This window comes from Hibiscus syriacus, unplaced genomic scaffold, assembly GCF_006381635.1.
Source record: "Hibiscus syriacus cultivar Baekdansim isolate YM2019G1 unplaced genomic scaffold, ASM638163v2 tig00116951_pilon, whole genome shotgun sequence".
NCBI lineage: Eukaryota > Viridiplantae > Streptophyta > Magnoliopsida > Malvales > Malvaceae > Hibiscus > Hibiscus syriacus.
In genome coordinates, this window is record NW_024063482.1 from 1,696,313 (window position 1) to 1,714,944 (window position 18,632).

General features: G+C 30.7%; 2 protein-coding genes and 1 pseudogene across 2 annotated transcripts; 2 read left to right on the plus strand and 1 right to left on the minus strand.

Moving 5' to 3' along the window:
- Nucleotides 1–2,361: 2,361 nt before the first annotated feature.
- On the plus strand, nt 2,362–4,593 carry LOC120188830 (annotated as a pseudogene).
- Nucleotides 4,594–6,936: 2,343 nt separating this feature from the next.
- Nucleotides 6,937–8,534, minus strand: LOC120188554 (delta(8)-fatty-acid desaturase 2-like). The gene has a single exon (XM_039191945.1). The coding sequence runs from the start codon at nt 8,391–8,393 to the stop codon at nt 7,047–7,049; it is 1,347 nt and encodes a 448-aa protein (XP_039047876.1). The 5' UTR covers nt 8,394–8,534; the 3' UTR covers nt 6,937–7,046.
- A 7,266-nt stretch (nt 8,535–15,800) lies between these two features.
- On the plus strand, nt 15,801–16,537 carry LOC120188848 (probable membrane-associated kinase regulator 6). Its single transcript, XM_039192233.1, has one exon. It carries the CDS (start codon nt 15,801–15,803, stop codon nt 16,383–16,385), a length of 585 nt encoding a protein of 194 aa, XP_039048164.1. The 3' UTR covers nt 16,386–16,537.
- Nucleotides 16,538–18,632: the final 2,095 nt, after the last annotated feature.

The window sequence follows — 18,632 nt, forward strand, 5'->3', positions numbered from 1 at the left end:
TAGCGGCTCTTATAAACGTTGCTAAAGGTTAAAAAAATGCCGCAAAAAGCATGTTTTGTTGTAGTGGAATCTTGATACGCGGATATAATGGAACGAGATTTTTTTTACGAGATGAGAATTTTCTTTTTAAAATGGTATAGTATAAAAAAAATCCATGTTATTTATGTTGTATCATACTTTAATTTCTTATACTATATTTTCCCATTTTTTAATTTATCTCATGGTTTACCTAATTTAATACAATTATAATTCACTAATTTTATTTTCTAGTTTTCTCTCGTTCGTCTATCTTTCTTTTTGTCTTTGTTGATCGACTGTAGCATCAACTTTAATGTTGATTGTCAATCGTCGATAACTTCTATTGTCATTTTCATTTTTTTTATTTTCAATAAGTCTACTTGTATGACACGTTTTCTTATGCCTTTTGTCAAGTTTTTTGGTCGTTTTCTTTTATCCTTTTCTAAGGGTTGATTAGATATCGCCATGACTGATCAATATGACATTTATTTGTTATATTGTTGATATTCCCTGCTTTGGACCCTCATATTGGATTTGGTATCCGTTATGCGTTCGTGGATAGCTTTTTACGTCGCTCGAGTCTGATTTGTGGATTGTCAATGGTCTTTCAGTAGCTTGATCCCCTTTTGTAATTCATTTGCCGATGCGATCAGATTTGTTTGTATCTATCTTTGTTCGAGTTTCTTGGTTAGATTTTAATATTTCATTGTATGATCCTAATGTAATCTTAAGTTAGTTTTGTTTCAATGAATATAATAAATTATCCTAATTATGTGCTTAATTTACTATTATAATTGTAAATATTTATTGTAATTTAGGATATTTTCTATTTTGAATGCAATTAGTGATTTCTTTAAAAAAAATAATACAATTATTAACCTATTTATTTTAAATAATAATGATTTAATATATTCAACGGCAAAATCCTTAAAAAAATTCTTTTCTTTTTTCTCCTCTTTATTTGGTATACAACGACACTAGTATTGATATTGGTCATCAATTGTCTGTATTTCATGTTTTTTCTTTATTTTCTTATATTGCATCTTGTTTTTTTTTAATTTCCAATAACTCTGCATCTATGATACTTTTTCGTATGTCTTTATGACACACATTCCTCTATCTTTTGGCACGTTTTCAGTTGTTTGACCATTTTTTCGTTTAATCTTCTCAAGGTTTGATTTAACGATGTCTCGACTGATCAAGATGATATTTATTTGTTATCTTGTTGATCTTCCCTGATTTGAACCCTCATATTGGATTTGAATACACAATTTATTTCGTAGATAGTTTTTTCACAATGTGCGAATCTTATTTGCAGTTGTCGTTGATCTTTCACTAGTGTGATCCCTTGTTGTGGTTTGTTTATCGATGCAATCATATCTGCTTGTATCTGTCTTTTGTTTGAATTTTTCAGATAAATTTTTAATATTTTCTTTATTTGATCCTTATGTGATCTCAAGTGGCTAGTTTCTTGGGTTAAAGATTATATGTATATATCCTAATTATATGTTCATTAAAATACTAGATATATATTTTTTAATTAAATTAAATGCTTCTATTTATATTAAAAATAATGATTTATTATAAGGAAAATTAGGTCATACTTGTAGATGTAATCCGTTGCATAGCTGGGAATAAATTAGGTCCATCAGCCGCTTAATTTCTTTTTCTTGTATTTTTGTACCCTGCTCAGTTTTCCCACCCCAAACCTTAAACTATATCTTCCTCCTCCTCTTCCTCTTCCTCTTCCTCTTCCTCTTAGCTGTGAGTTTATATTCTTCTTCTCTTTTTGTTCTTTCTTGTTGATTAAGTACATTATATTCCCTTCCATATCCTACGGTGTATATGGGCAAGTAATGCTAACAAACCATCAATGGCTTTCTTATTCCCTCCCTCTGATCTAGGAAGTGTAGTAAAGTATGAGGTTTACATGATCGGGTAACTGTCGTTCAAAAAAAATCTTTTGCAAATTAGATGAGCACTTTATTCTGCGAAACTTGGCTAAATTGTATCTATTTTTATTTCTTTGTTGAGGAATGGTATTCAGTTGGTGACGTTTGATAATTTGCGTCAATTTCTGGTCTCGACTTTGACAGAAAGCATGAACACATGGACTTAGTAGAAATATTTTTAATCCTCGAGTCTCCTGTTCATGCAAATGCATTTTGTTCTGTTAAATTCTCTATCTAACTAATGAATCCTTAGTTTGTTCCTGGATTTCTTTATATCAAAATAATAATAATAAATGCTACAAATCTGCCCCACCCCGTTCTATCACTAGTTTTGAGGTTTTGAATTTGATCCTTCTAAACTTATAAGAGAAAGTGACACAATTGGGTTGAATTAACCAGGCCTGATGATCCCGCCATGACCTTCGATGAGGTTTCCATGGAGAATAGGAAAAGCGCATTGCAGGTTCGTTTCTTTAATTTCATCTTTTCAGACCACATTTGCATTTGAATGTGTTATCTATACGAGCTTAGAGGTTTCTATTTGGTTTGCTAATTGATCTCATTGTTGATCTCATAATTCACCATTGAATTTTTGGCCATATGCATTTCAAAGCTTTCCAGCATTTCATTGTTATGCTAGTTGATAAATTGGATCAATGTGCCTTTTTTTTTCTTGAAGGAGCTCAAGAACTTAAGGCCTCAGCTTTATGCTGCTGCAAAATACTCCCAAAAGTCATTTCATCACAGTGAAATGAAGCATATGTAGTTTCCAGCATTTCATTGTTATGCTAGTTGATAAATTGGATCAATGTGCCTTTTTTTTTCTTGAAGGAGCTCAAGAACTTAAGGCCTCAGCTTTATGCTGCTGCAAAATACTCCCAAAAGTCATTTCATCACAGTGAAATGAAGCATATGTAAGTTTACACTTTAAAATTTGCTGCATGGTACATTCATCGCTTAGCTGATAGCCTTCTCCTGCAAGCAGTACTATGAGTGACTTAGACAAGAGCCAATCAATGGCTTGCCTACGTGATGATTCTTATATCAAGCTTGCATGCGTAGTTATTTGATCAAGTTTCAATTATTTGCATCGTTCTCTTCTTATAATGCAACTCTGTTCTTTGCATGATGCATCTGTTAGGAGTATTGGACAACCTCAAAGATTATGCTGCAAAGGCTCTTGTTAATACCGTCGATCACCTTGGCACTGTGGCTCACAAGTTAACGGATCTTCTCGAGCAGAAAACCTTGGAAGTGTCAACCATGGAGCTAAAAGCATCTTGTTTAAATCAGGTAATCTCTTTCCACTTCTCTGGTTTAACATGCTAGTATAAGAAGAATATCTGAACGTAATTAGTTTGCTAATATCAGCAACTTCTTATTTGCCAAACATACTCGGATAAGGAAGGTCTCAGGCAGCAGCAGGTGTTGGCATTTATCCCAAGACATCACAAGCACTACATTTTACCCAGAATGACTTGTTGATCGAAGCCTTTTTTTTTTCCTGGAAGCTGATTAGTGTGTAGAAGTTTTAGTATGTTTCGCATCCCATTGTTTCCTGTTTGTTGGTTATGTTCCATTGTGTTCCTCTAAACCAGATTCTGTCAACGAGAAGTTCCTTTCCATTCAACATGTACAGACATCCTAGGCAGAAATATTTTCTGGCTAAATCTCTTCTGCAGCCTTTCCTGTATCATGTTTCTAAGCAGGCAAGAAATCTTCTAATTTTTAGTTGCTTTCTTCCTTGTTTGCAATAAACTTTCTTATAAGTTGAATATTGTGTTACTTATCAAATGTTGTCTAGATACTCCTGCATCGAAACCTCTTTCATGGCACTTAACCTCAGATACCAACTCTACTTTGAAGGGGACTTCATAAACTTTGGCAAGGTTAGTTTGGTCAACAGTTCAAAACTGGATCGATAATTGTATTTTCTTTTGATTGTTGTTCTTTCAATGTTCTGCCGAGAGCAATAAATTATTTACATTGTTGTGTAGCAACAAAAGCTTAGAACCTCCAGGCAATGCTTCTAAGCTTTTCCATGTTATCGGGTATGGCTGTTACATCAGTAGCTCATATTATCACCATTATACTCGAGCTTTGGATGACAAGACTTGCATTGTGACTGTATTTCTTGCAGAGCATCTTTTCCTGCTTCTCCTGCATTCATGCAAACACTGGGTGTCACAATTGGGGTAATGTTTAAATCAAGAATAATACATACATACATGACATCTTAATGAGCAACTTGTTCAGGCCCTGATTCTCTTTGCCTTTAATATGACCTATTGAACATCTGTATTCATACGGTCACTTAGGATGCATCTTTGATGAACTTGTTGCATGAAGCTTATGAAAGAAGTCACGCTTTCACAGGAGGTGGAGGGATCGAAACCTTCGACTGCATTTGGATTGAAGTTATTTCATAACCAAAAGCGTGAGAACATAAGAGCACCAGTTAGGGGCAAGAACGCAGTGTCAGCTTTCTTTGTCAAGCAGAAAGCAAAGCTAAAGGGTCTGCATATATTGCATGAGCATAGATCTCCTTTACAAAAAGGCAACGAAGGAGACGAAGGTAATGATGTAAATATCTTCTTTTAATTTATGATTCTCAGTAGTTGATTCTTTCGTCAGTAGTTTATGGATTGCTGGAGATTTTCTTCTTGGTCAATTCTCTTATTGGAGTTTTGAATGATGCGCAATGTGTATAAAATAGGTGATAATGAAGATGAGTAATATTATTTCTTTCTTTTTCTGTTCCCCTGCTAACAACACAGAGACATTACAAACAAGCAATTCTTAGATAGCTTTGCTGAATGAAGAATATATGGGAGAACTTTGCTAATTCTATGTATGAAGATAGGAGTAGAATTTTTCTAAACAACTTGGGGCTCTGCAGTACAACCAATCTCTTTATGAACCTCACATGATTCTCTTTATCGAGGAATTTGATTGTTGAGTCTGTGAAAGCTTGACCGTCTGGGTCACCAAGATAATGATAATGGACCATCTCCATATCATCTTCCACCAATATTATTTAAGGTAAATTACACCCAAGGTCACTTGATTATGACATGTCACTTTTCTTCTAAAAGTTACAAACACTTACTCAATTAAAATATTATTACAAATAGATTATTTCATTTTAAAATTGAAATGGATGTTTAAATTTATTGAGTATCAAGTTAAATTTACTCAAAAAAATTTAACAAGTTATTGAGTTAAATTTATTGAGTTAATTTGAATTAGGCTCAATTAGTAGATTGTGTAAGTTTTGGGAACTAAAATTATCATATCGCTATTTATGTCTAATATTTAACAGCCAATGACTCGTTTATAATAATATATTAATTAAGTGACATGTTTGTATCTTTTAAAAGAAAAGTAACATGTTTATTACAAACTCGTAATTAAATAATCTTAGGTGTAGTTTATCCAATCATTTACTCAGAAAATTTCTTTTTTTTTATTGATTGAATTTGTATTTTTTATGTTTATTTTATTGTCTGTAAACAAATTTTTAGGTCCATTTGTGTCGCCCTCACGAGATTCTTGACTATCACTACCAACAATATATCCTCTGATATTTGAACTTGAATTCTTTCCCTACAAATATAATTTGCCTTGTAATTATATCCCATCATCTCTTCATACAATATTAAAATTTAAAACATTCTACTTTAATTTCATTTTTTTCAAGATAAATAAAAATGATAATTTTTGGGTAAAATAATATTGTTTAGATGTGATAATTAAATTATTATATGTATTATCATTACAATTAATAAAAGAAAACCAGCTCTAACCAAGTAAGTTACCATCAGGCATCAATTGTACAGAATCCGTGGCTTCAAAAAGTGTGAAGGGGTTAGACGTAAACCAATCCCAGGATCACAGCGACATGGCCATAATCCTCGGCCATAACCATCATGGAAGACTTTTAGCATTCTCAACACACAAAAACGCGTCTTGAATGATTCATAATTCATTACTTGACATAAAACTTTATATTATAATAATCAAAATTTAGTATTAAAAAATAATAAAATCCCAAAAAGTTGCATATATTTTTCCATAGGTAAGAATAAGATGCTTTTGGCACGTTGCGAGGTCAACAAATGATGTGAAAACACGTGGGGGAGAACATTTTAAAGCATTCTAACAAATTGGACGACTTTTAAAACGAGACAAGATGGGGGTATCTTTCATTAATTCTTACTTAAAATATGTTTGTTTTGTCCTCAAATAAAATAAATTGATAGGAAAATAATAATGAAATCGTCACACTTACATCAATTATTCTATTTTTTGACAATATTTTTCTAAAAGTTTAAAATTAAATATCAAATTTAAATCTTTTGGAAGTGGTGTTATTTTGTAGTCTCTTTGAGAGATTGAAACAACACACAGAATCATTTCACTAGTTAGCTCAAGGCCCGCCATATAAAACAAACCAATGTTACTAGTGTATTAAACAAATTTAGAAATTCCATTATTAAGTCAAAATTTTGATTTTGGTCCTTCTGTTATATTTAAATTTAAGATCTAGCCTTTTATTCTGACTTGATATAATTCGATACTCCACTTTTGTGATGTAGTTAGTTAATCCAATTAGTTTTTTCATTACCCACCTTGATTAAAATGTCTATGCTTTTCTTTAAAACATATTTTCTAATTTACTATGATATATGGATTTCTGTGTGTTAACATAAATGTTTTTAAGAGAAAAAAGACCACATCAACATTTGTACTTTGATTACTACGATTACCTAATAAAATAAGGGAAGTAGATATATTGAATTATTGCAAACTGAAGTACAAAAAGCAAATCTCAAAATTGTGTATGGTAAAGGGACCAAAAACATAATTTGACCAAAGTATTAACCGGTAATATGCTTCAAAGGCAATTCAAAGAAGAACAGAAAATTATATTGAAAAGCCAAAATTCAAGACGTATTTAATAAATAAAAACATAGCGAGTAAATATCAGTAAAAAAAAAAAAAAGCAAAAGGAAACAGAATTCCTCTACCGCCGAAATCTACGCCGTGGCCGAGAATTTTTTTTAAAAAAGAACCTCAGCCATGAGTGTTAATAGCTTCCCACAACAAATTCTTAGGGGCGGGGTTAGCCAAGTCCCGAGCTTCCAAGGCGGCGGCCCTCAATGTCCTGATCGTCGATTTATTCGCCTCCCAAAACGTCAAGCTCCGGTAAGGCAATTTGTGCTTCTTACACAGTTCCCTCACCAATGGCGAAACTTGCCTTAGATGGCAACGAGGCAACCTTGGGAACAAATGGTGCTCCAGCTGGAACTGTAACCCACCAAAGAACCAATCCATCGTTGAAGAACACGAAATGTCGATTGTCCCACTCGTTTGCTTCTCGAACCAGTCGTTTCCCGTCGGGAGTCCGACATATACATCTGCAGAGAAATGGTTTAAAGTGAATTGAACGTGTTGGATCGATGTGACGGTAAAGCTTGCAAGAACAAACATGAATCTCTCCGGCCAATTCGGTAGATATGAAACCAGGAGAGGGAACCAAGACCAGAACACCATGATTCCAATTAGGTTGAAACCTCGATCTGGGACTTGTCGTTTTGAGAACAAAAGCAAGAAAGTTTGAACATACAAGTTGATTCTTGCAACAATCATGACGGGGTAATAAGTCCAGTGTTGGTAACTGATTAAGAATCTGGCAAAAGGGTCGAAATTTAACTTTCTTCCGTAAAATGAAGACGTGATGGAAGTGAAGAACCGTGAGGAGACCGCGAAAACCGGGATGTGTTGGAGATCAGGATCGTGATCCAGGCTGTTGCAGGCAATGTGGTGAGCATTGTGAGTCCATTTCCACCAGGCGATGCTGATCCCTGTTAAACAATTCCCGGACATGATCTGGGCTAGCTTGTTGTACCCACGGCTGGACATTACTTGGTAATGGCCGGAATCGTGGCCGACGTATGCGCTTTGCATCCAAAGCATACCCAACAACATGGCTGAACCCAGATGCGCCCACACGCTATGGCATCTCAAAACACCATAAAGAACGACAAGAAACATTAAAGCTACAGATGTAAGTGAAAACAGGGCAATATGCCCTTTCTTCTCGAACAAACCGGCTTTAGCAAACTCCATGACCAGTCTCCGGTAATCCTTGGAAACTTCCGAAACGGTGAAATCTTTTAGATGATAGCCGGTGAAGAGCTTGTCGAGATATTGCCAAGCGGTTCCCGGATGATACGCAATGAATGCATCGGTAACATCTTGGCCAGCCAGATTCAAGAGCGGGATTTCGCCACCGGGATGATCTTTTGCCCAGTCTGAAACATCGTAAACTTTACCCTGGATGGAGATCCACAAATCCCCAGATTTGTTGTGTTGTTTCAGCTCTTCGGCAGTAATGGATTTCCTCTGATGACCCTCCATTGAATCTAAACCAAAATCCTTAAACAAATACGAGAACGGAAATAAACAGATTATGAAACCAATAAAATCTGGAGTTTTGATTGATCAACCATAAGAATCCATTAACAAGAATTTCGGTTTGGTTTTGATCTAAAAACTTCCTCTCCCACCCATGTTCTATATAAGCTTTTTCGGAGATATTATCGAAGATTACCTAGTCTAGACTTTGCGCGACTAGATATTTTAGCCACTAACTTATCTTTTAATATTCTTAGATATCTCAATTCTCGTTTAAATAAAAACATTAAGGATTAATTCATTATACATCCTCAAAATCATTGTATTTATTCTAAATTGGTTTTTTTAATAGAATGATATGATTATAAGATAATATTTGTTCATATTTTTCTTTGTTTATCGATAACATATATACATCATACATACGCAACTACTCAAATCTAAATCCTTTAAGAGAACAATATTATTTTTACCATTGAATCTACTCAATTGATTCTAATTATAAATTAATTTCCTAATTGCAAAGCACTATAATTTAATTATAAAAGTTTTAATATTATAGGCATAATTCAGATCTGATATATTAAAAAACATTCTTCTTATTTTTTATTGATATTGTGTTTTATTTTTACCCATCGTATCCAAGTTATGCATGTCTGAAGTATCATTTAACACTTAAATCAATTGATGGTTGAATTGATAGTTTGACCTGAATGATATAATGTTGGTATTATAAAGATTTAATTTGAACGCTTTAAAATCGAATGACCAACTTAAAATTAGGATGATAGTGTGAGGATATGTGAGGAATTAACCAGAAAACAATAATAATATTTTAAATCAAAATAAATTGAAATATTCAAACACCATTGACATAATAGTACAAATTTCAAAGGCAGCAAGGAGATGTTTAGTTTGTGGTGAACGGCAGCGAAGCCCACGCGTTAGAACAACAGCCACTAGGCATTAGGAGGTAATAGTATATGGAGACTTGACAGTGAAACGTGAACATTACGTTACGTTCAAATATTGGATCCCAGGACTTCTACCAACTCCTTAATTTTTTAATTAATCACTAGTATCCATATTCTAATCAAATAATTTAAATTGAATTTTGTAAAAATTATTACCAGTATAGTATTTTCGGTTAAATTTATTCTATTTTTAAATGTTAAAATTTGAACAATTAATATTACTTAAAGATATTTACTGTATCATTTCACTAAATAAATTAGTTGTTGGTACAAATTCTACTAACTTTAAATTATTATGTTGTACAATGATTAATAGGGTAACTTACACTAATAATCTATAAATTTTTAGAGCGTTTTTATTTTGATCCCTAAATATCACTTTTATTACAGTTATTAATGCCAACGGTCGTTAATCAACGGACTTTTAATTGTGTAATATGAATTATAAATATTCTTTTATAAAATTAATATATTTTAATTGATATTATAATTAATGTTTCAAATATGTTTTTATATTATCTTATAGTTTATATTATGATTAGTGTATTTTCATAAAGTAAATAAAATTAGTTTCAATCACATATTTTTGTTTATTTTATTTAACAATATATCAAATTTAAACCTAAATATATTTTTAATTAGTGTTATAATTTATGTTATGAATATATTATTGTAATATTTTATAATTATGTTTTAATTAATATATTTCTATTAATATATTCTTATATTATTTTTTATTTATGTTATAATTATTATATTTTCATAAAATAAAATAAATATCAATCATAGTTTAAATTATATATTGTTTTCATCAAAACCTTAATAATAACTAAGTTAAGCTTAGTGATTAAATACTAAACTCTTTTAAGGGTTTTAAGTTTAAACCTCACCGAGGGTTACATATATTTACTCAATTTTTTATAAATAATATGATGATGCATGTGCACGAACAAAACTATCTCAGTGGTTAAAGGATAGTTATTGTCCCTATAGGTTCTGAGTTCGAGCACCAGTATTTGCAGAGGTGTTTGAACCTTCATTGTCAAATGATTGAGAATCTTTAAAACATACTAATTTGTAATCATCTCAGTTTAATAAAAAAAATGAGAATGCATGTGAACCCATCAAATGATCTCATTGGTTAAAGGGAATGTTGTTCTCTTTTAAGGCCCTAGCTTCGAGCAGTTGCGTATGCAATTTGTTTGCATTATCAATGGTTAAAAAAGATTTTGAACAAATAATATTTTATAATTATTCCCGACCACTTAAAAATGATAACACGTGTCATCTTGTTAGAGAATATTAATTTATTAAAAAATAATGTGTTCATTAATTTGACACTAAGAAAAGTGATATTAAATTCAGTGATTGCAATGTAAATGTTAAAAGTTTGGTGACAAAATGAAGGTATCGTAAGACTTTAGTGACCAGAATTATAATTTACTCTAATTAATAATAATAAGTACCCAAAATGGCAAGGTTTGTGGACCATCTGAGCAGTTAAGAGCTTTGACGAGGTAGGATACATGAGTTTTAATGTGGACCGCATTGCAGAATAACTTTTTTTTTGGGTAAAAAACGAAATTGAAGATATTTTGGGGAACGGTGATCATGGTGCGTGTAGCTTTGCAGTCGCATGTGAGCTATGAGGAAAAGACTCTCCTCTCCTCTACCCTCATCTTACCGACGGGGTTAGGTACGCATTTCACATATTTCTTCATTTTCCTTTTTGTGTATAAATGTCTAATAGAATTAAGAATAATTTAAATGTAACTCATCAAGTGGCCAGTGATAAAAGAAAAAATTATTTTTTAGAAATTTTAAGTTCGAATAATTTAGTATATAGGTCGTTTGTACGTTATCAATTGATTAAAAGTTTTATAAAAAAATTTATCTTATAATCACCATAAACTATTCAAAAATTGAGTAATATATATGTATAATCATTTAATTATGATACATATTCATTTTTGATAATTGATATATTAATTTTATTAATTAGGTTACTTAATTATGAGACGATCTCAATCAGATAATTTATCTATTAATTTTATCAATAAAATCATTAAATTATATAAATAATATTCATTAAATTAAGTGGCGAACACAAAATTTTATGTTAATAGGTGAGTTTATAAAATTTTAAGGGGTGTGAACTTATAAAATTTTAAGGTGCGAAAATATATTTTCAATAGAAAATATAAAAATTATCTAAAATATATACAAAATTTAAAATTTTAAAGCGGCGGTTATCCTCCCTCGATATATTCATGATTAAACTATTTTTCGTTAATATTTAGTGGATAAGTTAGTGTGGTAGTTAAAAATTAGTATAATTATACAATTTGGTTCTTATTACTTATGCATTATATCAAATTGATCATAATTTTCATTTAATCCAATAAATTTAATCTTATAATTAGATGATGACACATATCATTATCTTATTGGATAAATTTGATAATAATATTTATGGAATTTAATAAAATTATTTGTGAAATTAAACTTAAAAATTTATTGAATTAAATTACAATTAAAACCAAATTTATAGAATGTACAAATAATGATGATAAAATGTGTAATTATATTATTTTTTAATTGTTAAATTAGGTTCTCTGCTAAATATTAATGATATTTGATTTAGTTTATATTATGTAAATAATTAAGTGACCCGATTAATAAATTAATAGATTAATAATTAAATTAAAATCTCCTTATAATTCAGATTCATATAACCTGCCTTATAATTAATAGTCTTAGATGTAAAACCAGGAATAATATCAATTATAATTAATAATTTTCCACAAATATAAATTAATATAAACTAATGAAATTATTTGAGCAGGAAGTAAAGTAAGACCACCGACACCTTGCAGATTGTAAAGAAAATAATAAATTTTGGATAAAGAGAAGGAAAGTGTCCCCAATGATCCCGGCAGGAGGAGTTTGAAGAAAATGTACATATATTTAAAAGAGTAAACTACATATTTAGTTATCCACTTATATTTTAGATTTTATTTTGGTCACTCAGGTATTTTGTTTTCAAAATCAAACTATTTTTCTTAGTGTTTTCCAGAGTCAAATTTAATATAATGTTTTGATCATATTTTGGTTACATGCCTTAAAAATTAATGGGATATTGACATGCCACGTCATAATTGAAAAAAATTTTACATATAAGTAGTTTTATTTATTTTCTAACAGTGACCAATCGAAATATAACGTTATGTACTATTTTAAAAAAGTTTAATGAGTAAAATTGATTCATGAAAGTAGATAAGTGACTAAATACATGGTTTACTCTATTTAAACTGAACCTAAACATATGATCTTCTAAAAATTAAAAATTTTAATGTTTTTGTATTTATTTAAAAGGTTACAGATACAATTTTTATACCTTTAAAAATAAATTAAATTGTTTTAATCACTGGAGTTAACAAGTATGTTAATGGAATAATCAAAATTAAATAATATTGATAATTTGAAAACTGGATGAAGATAATGATAATTTTGAAGACAAGTATAAAAGATTTTAAAATTTAAAGATTAATTTATAATCAAAATAATAGTTTAAAAACTGATAACATATTTTAAAACTTAATAACTAATTTAAAATAAAAATATGAGGATATCATATACAAATATTTCTATCTTGAAAGGAGTAAGAAGAAAATTTAGAAGATTGTCACGGGCCCCTTAAATTAAATCCGCCCATCAATTTTTTTCTTTATTTAATTTAGGATAATTATAAAATAATATTTATTTTAAAAATTATTAATTATTTGGCAGAAAAAATTCAAACATCTTTATAATATTTGATATTCGAAATTAAGATTTTTCAAAATAACAATTATTTTTTAATAATTAAGATAACTTAGTTAATATATCAATTTATTTCTTAAATTAATCGAGATATACAATTTGTATTTATTCTCTTAGAATAACGCTTGTGAAGGATATTCTTAAGAATTACGAATATTAATCGGGAGGTAGCGTGCGACAGACCACCTCCTCATTTTTTTTATGATCTTTATGGAAAAGGGAGTCAAATATTAGAAAATATATAAAAAGGAAATAAGATGTAAGAAATATTTTAAAAAATTATACATGATTGATTACGCCATGATTTTGTACTTGCAATTATAGTATCTTTAAAAATAAATTAATTTTTTTTACAATATAACGAGTTCGATTTTCAGAATTTATAAAGCAATTATAGTATCTTTAAAAATAAATTAATTTTTTTTACAATATAACGAGTTCGATTTTCAGAATTTATAAAAAAAAATTAATTGATAATTTTATTTCATATAAAATATTAATGATAGTTTGTATATATTTAATAAATATAATTGTTTGTACGTTTTAAAAAAAAGGTTAAAAGTACAATGTCAGAATTCATTCTTAATATTTGTCTAATGATTATTTGATTTCTGTCTCTAAACACTTAAACTCTTAATATTTGTCGAAATCCCATCTTAAGTAATTTGTTTTATAATGGTAGGTGACTGCATATAAATCACTTAAATAGTTATGTGATCATTTGACTAATTTATCCAAAGTTATTTGTTTGATGATGTGGTTAAGTTTTAAATAGGAGTTTTGAATATCTCAAGTTTGAATCAAAATACTAAGTTTAGTTTCTTTAGAGTAGAGAGTAGAGATCAATTTAAAATATGATTGATAATTTGGAGACTTTTTATGCAATTAACTCTAAAATGTTTAAGAATTAAGTTAGAAAAGATGTTAACTTTAGGGATTAAATGTTATTTCCCCCCTCAATTTTTAATAGTTGACTAACGAGAAAGGATGAATGTTAAAGCTTTTTGAAAGGTTGTGGGTCAATTTCTAAAGTGGTGGATGAATATGAAATTTTTACAATAGTCTGTGAATTTTATCCGATATATTAACTAATGAAATGAGTGTAATTTAAAACAAACATATTAACCAATTTATCATATAAAATTAAAGATTCAAAAAAAATACAAATAAAAAATTGTTGAAAACTTGATATAATTCATATTCTTTAAAAAAAAAATTGGTGATGGGGTTAAAAAGGAAACTCAAAAGAATGGCAGCGCCGGCCCCATCAATTTGTTTTTATTATTATTAATATGCGATGATATCTATTATAAAGATTATTAATTATTTGATAATTAATATCTAAATATTTTATAATTGTTAGTGTTTGAATTTGAAATAAAAAATAATAATCATATTTTAATCATAGAAATCATTTAATTCGATGGATCAATTTAAAATAAATTAAGCGGTTTGTATTTACTCTTCTAGAATAACGCTTGGGGAAGCATAATATATAAGGCACGTGGCGACGTGCGAGTGAGTGAAACTGAAGCAGCTGATATGGGAGGATTTAAATATTAGATTAAGATTAAATATTAGATTAAAATACAAATGATTGATTAGGGATGATAGCAGGCTTGCCCAGTTCACGATTTGGATCAACGTAGAAGGCTTAGATTGTTTTAAGATATAATGATTTTGCCCAGTCTGAACACACTTTATATAAACCATCTTCCAACATGGTCTATTATGTTAGGGATGAGTATTCGATCAAGTCGAATCAAATCGAGTTAAATTTTTTTAAATTAGTCAAGTTGATGAGTCCTAATTTATAACTCAATTTTTATTTGAAAGTTTTAAGTGGAATCGAATTGTTTGAGTTTCTTTTTTTTTTTTGAATTAATCGTTGGTATCCAGTCTATTAACCGATTAATCTAGATCGGGTACTGTAGAGGCGAGGACAACCCTCCCAATCCAATTTGCTCCATTCGCAAACGCCAAAATTCGAACCCTGACCTTACTTAAAAGAACTAATTTCTCTTTAAATTATTATATATTTTAGATTTTTTCTTTATATATTTTTATTGACAATCCCTTTCAGTACTATAAGATTTAATAAATTTGTAAACTCCTAAAATTTTAGAAATTTGTCCATAATATAAAATATTGCTTTAGTGCGCGGTTAGAATCTGTTGCCCTAAAACGGTGATTGTGCAAAATATCATACACCGGATGCGTCTGGAAGTAGCTTTGACAGAAAATGAGGGAAACTTTGATTTCCTTGTGATAATCCAATCCATCTCTTCTCCGACCAGCTAGGCATTGTTCAGTTTTCGTCTTTTGTTAACCGATAATTGTCTTAAAAAATTTCAATGTTTTAAGAGAAAAGAATATTGTTAAAAAATTGATAGTTTTATCCCTTGTCTCAAAACAAACGAGAGAAATTTGCTAACTGCCGAGATTACCTTGGCCCATTTGTCTCCTGCTTGAATTTGACATGATAGACAATTTTATGCCATTTGTGGTCACCATGGTCTTGTGGTCACTGTAATCTACCAATTATGTCATTTTGTCCCTGTGACACTATATAAGTTTTTAATCTTTCAATTTTCAAACACATCAATTATTGCCAATGGAAACTCCACAATCTCTAGCCATTGAGAGTTTTTCCTACAGTTGGTTATCTCAAGATGTGCTCCCAAGAACGTCGACGGACATTCGAGAACTCGGCTACGTGACGGACCAGAACTTCAAATTTGATGGTACAACACCTGCAGTTTTTATCCATGCTGATGAGCTTTTCACCAATGGCTTCATCAGACCTGTTTATGTCGATCCTTTGAAGAGGGAGAGGTGCGATGCCTTCGATTCAATTCAAACCATGCCTCCTAGTTCACCCTTTTCTTCGAAAACCGAAACTCGGGTTCGTTGCAGCTTTCTTAGATGGTGCGGGAAATCGACAAGGAGAATGTTGAGATATCTTTATGGAAATCTCAGACCTTTGGTGGGGTTCTTGAGAAAAAACAGCAGGGTTGATGATCTTGACCGGAGAACTCAAAGAGTTAGGAGCTCACCACGAGCATCCCCGCACCAGAGTACGACGGCTAGTTCAGCGGGTGAATCGATGTGTCACCTTGAGAACTCGATTTATGAGGCTGTTCTCCATTGTAAAAGATCTGTAGGAATTGCAGACATGAGGCATGAATATGGCAGCTGATCACATGCCTCAAGTTTCTCATTTGCTTCATTTCTATGTTTTCTTTGCACTTAGATATTCATATACACACACACATATATATTGTATATATAAATGACATGTTTGCCTATTTTGTGATGATTAAACTAATATCAGAAAGTGTTTGTCATTGTTGTATTGCATCCTAATATGGTGCAGTGATATGGATTTTCCATTTTCGCTCCTTTTCATTTCTTCTATTACATATTAATTTAAATCCATATAGATAATTAAATTATATTTTATTATAATTCTACCTCTATGTTTATAATGTATTATTTTATTCTCTCTTAGCCTTTGACAATGCACACACATCGTGCAGCCGCAATTATACATGCTTGAACCTGAAACCATTAAAGAGAATAACATTTTTTAACCATTAAGGTCGCTTAATGGATTCAATATGATATATTTTAGTTTTTATAATTACGAGAAAAAATAATTTGAAGATATGCAATCCTTTATGATATTTGTAATTTTTGGAGTTTATATTAAAAAGATGAATTTTGTAACGATGTTAGAGGGTTTTGACATATACCTAGTATTAGGATATATACATCAAGTAATGAAACACATGAGAATTTCATGTATTTATGCTCTTCACAATCTCTAAATTTATAATGAATTATCTATTTCTCTCATTCATAAATATAAATAAGACTGAACTACATTAAATTTCATGCCTTATTAATTTATTATTCTATATTAACCTCACCTTAATTATTTTTCACTTACAAATTATAAACTCTCTCTTCCGTCGTACTATCTTACAGCAAAGGAAAAAAACTTGAAAGACAGTGTCTAACTCGTAAAGATAAGCTACGGTTGCATGATATGATTGTCCAGGAAATCCAAAACCTGCAATTCTAATCAATCACCATATAATATGCCTCAGTGACTGGTTTAAAGCACTATAACTATACTCTAAAGGATAATGATAAAGTTGGCTTGTTTTGAAGTTACAAAAGACATGCTTATTGTTGATTAGCTTTACCTACAGTTGATTTTGGAAACGATCCATTTATTTTTATTCTTATTGCACCCCAAATCCATCAATTTGTTGTGTGTGAATGTTGGTTAGTGTCAACGCAATTAGCCAATATCCTCACGCAATAACTGATGGAGGATGTTGGATCCAGTACAATTTTTAATGCATGGAACAAGTTAGATAGGGAAGGGGACATGGACAAACTGTGTTAGGAGAAAATTCCAGTATGCTCTCCTTTTCTCCTTGTTCTCTTCTTTCATGCCTTCCAAGAAACACCACAACAATGGATATCAGTTTTGTTTCTCTTGTGGCAGCTTAGATATCTAAGCCTTTCAACTTGGGGGTGGGGGGACCCAACTCCTTAATTTGATGCTTCTTTCACTACCAGACTTTCTGGTTTCAATCCCCGTGTTCCATTTGTTAGACAGAAGAATATTATCCCTGCTCAGACCAGATCTTGAACAAATGAGGATTGAGTCTTGTTATATCTCTCGTAGATCTTCTCCAGAGACTTATATTTCTTGGCTTGTTATAACATTTTAACATGACTAAAAACATGTTCATATAATTTGTAATCCATTATTTGACAACAAATCTATGTAGTCTGTCAACATATGAGCAATCATCATGGTCTTACTCATGATACCAACACTAAAGATTAGTATATGAACTCTTATGACAGGTAGTTTCTTCTTTCTCTCTCCCTATCAAGAGATAAAAAAGATTGTTTATAATCTTCAACTAGTCATTGCTCATAAGCCTAATGACTACGATTTTCTGTCCAAATCAAAAGGAATGAACCATCTAAAGTTGTAATAATCCAAATGTTACTATCAACAAGTATTGACAGACAATTCTACTACCTTAGAACAATATTTCACTACCTTAGAACAAGAACAGAGTAAACGCTACAACATATATAGTAATAATATTTGACAACAGGAAAACACACATAATTGAATGGCAGGGGACAAATTCAAAAAATTTTAAGAGGATAAAAATATATTATTAATAAAAAATACAAACATAATACCTATTGTAGACACTAAATTTTCGCTGCCACATTGTTATGGTCGGAGGAGAAGAAGAACGGCGAAGAGAAGAAGAACGGCGAGGAGAGAAGAGATTGGGAATGGACGAGAGAGGGGAGGAATTGGGGATGGTTGCTCGAGGATTAGGGATTGAAAATTGTAAATTGGGAATTAAATCAAAAGAGGGTCAGATGATTAAGTTACCTGACG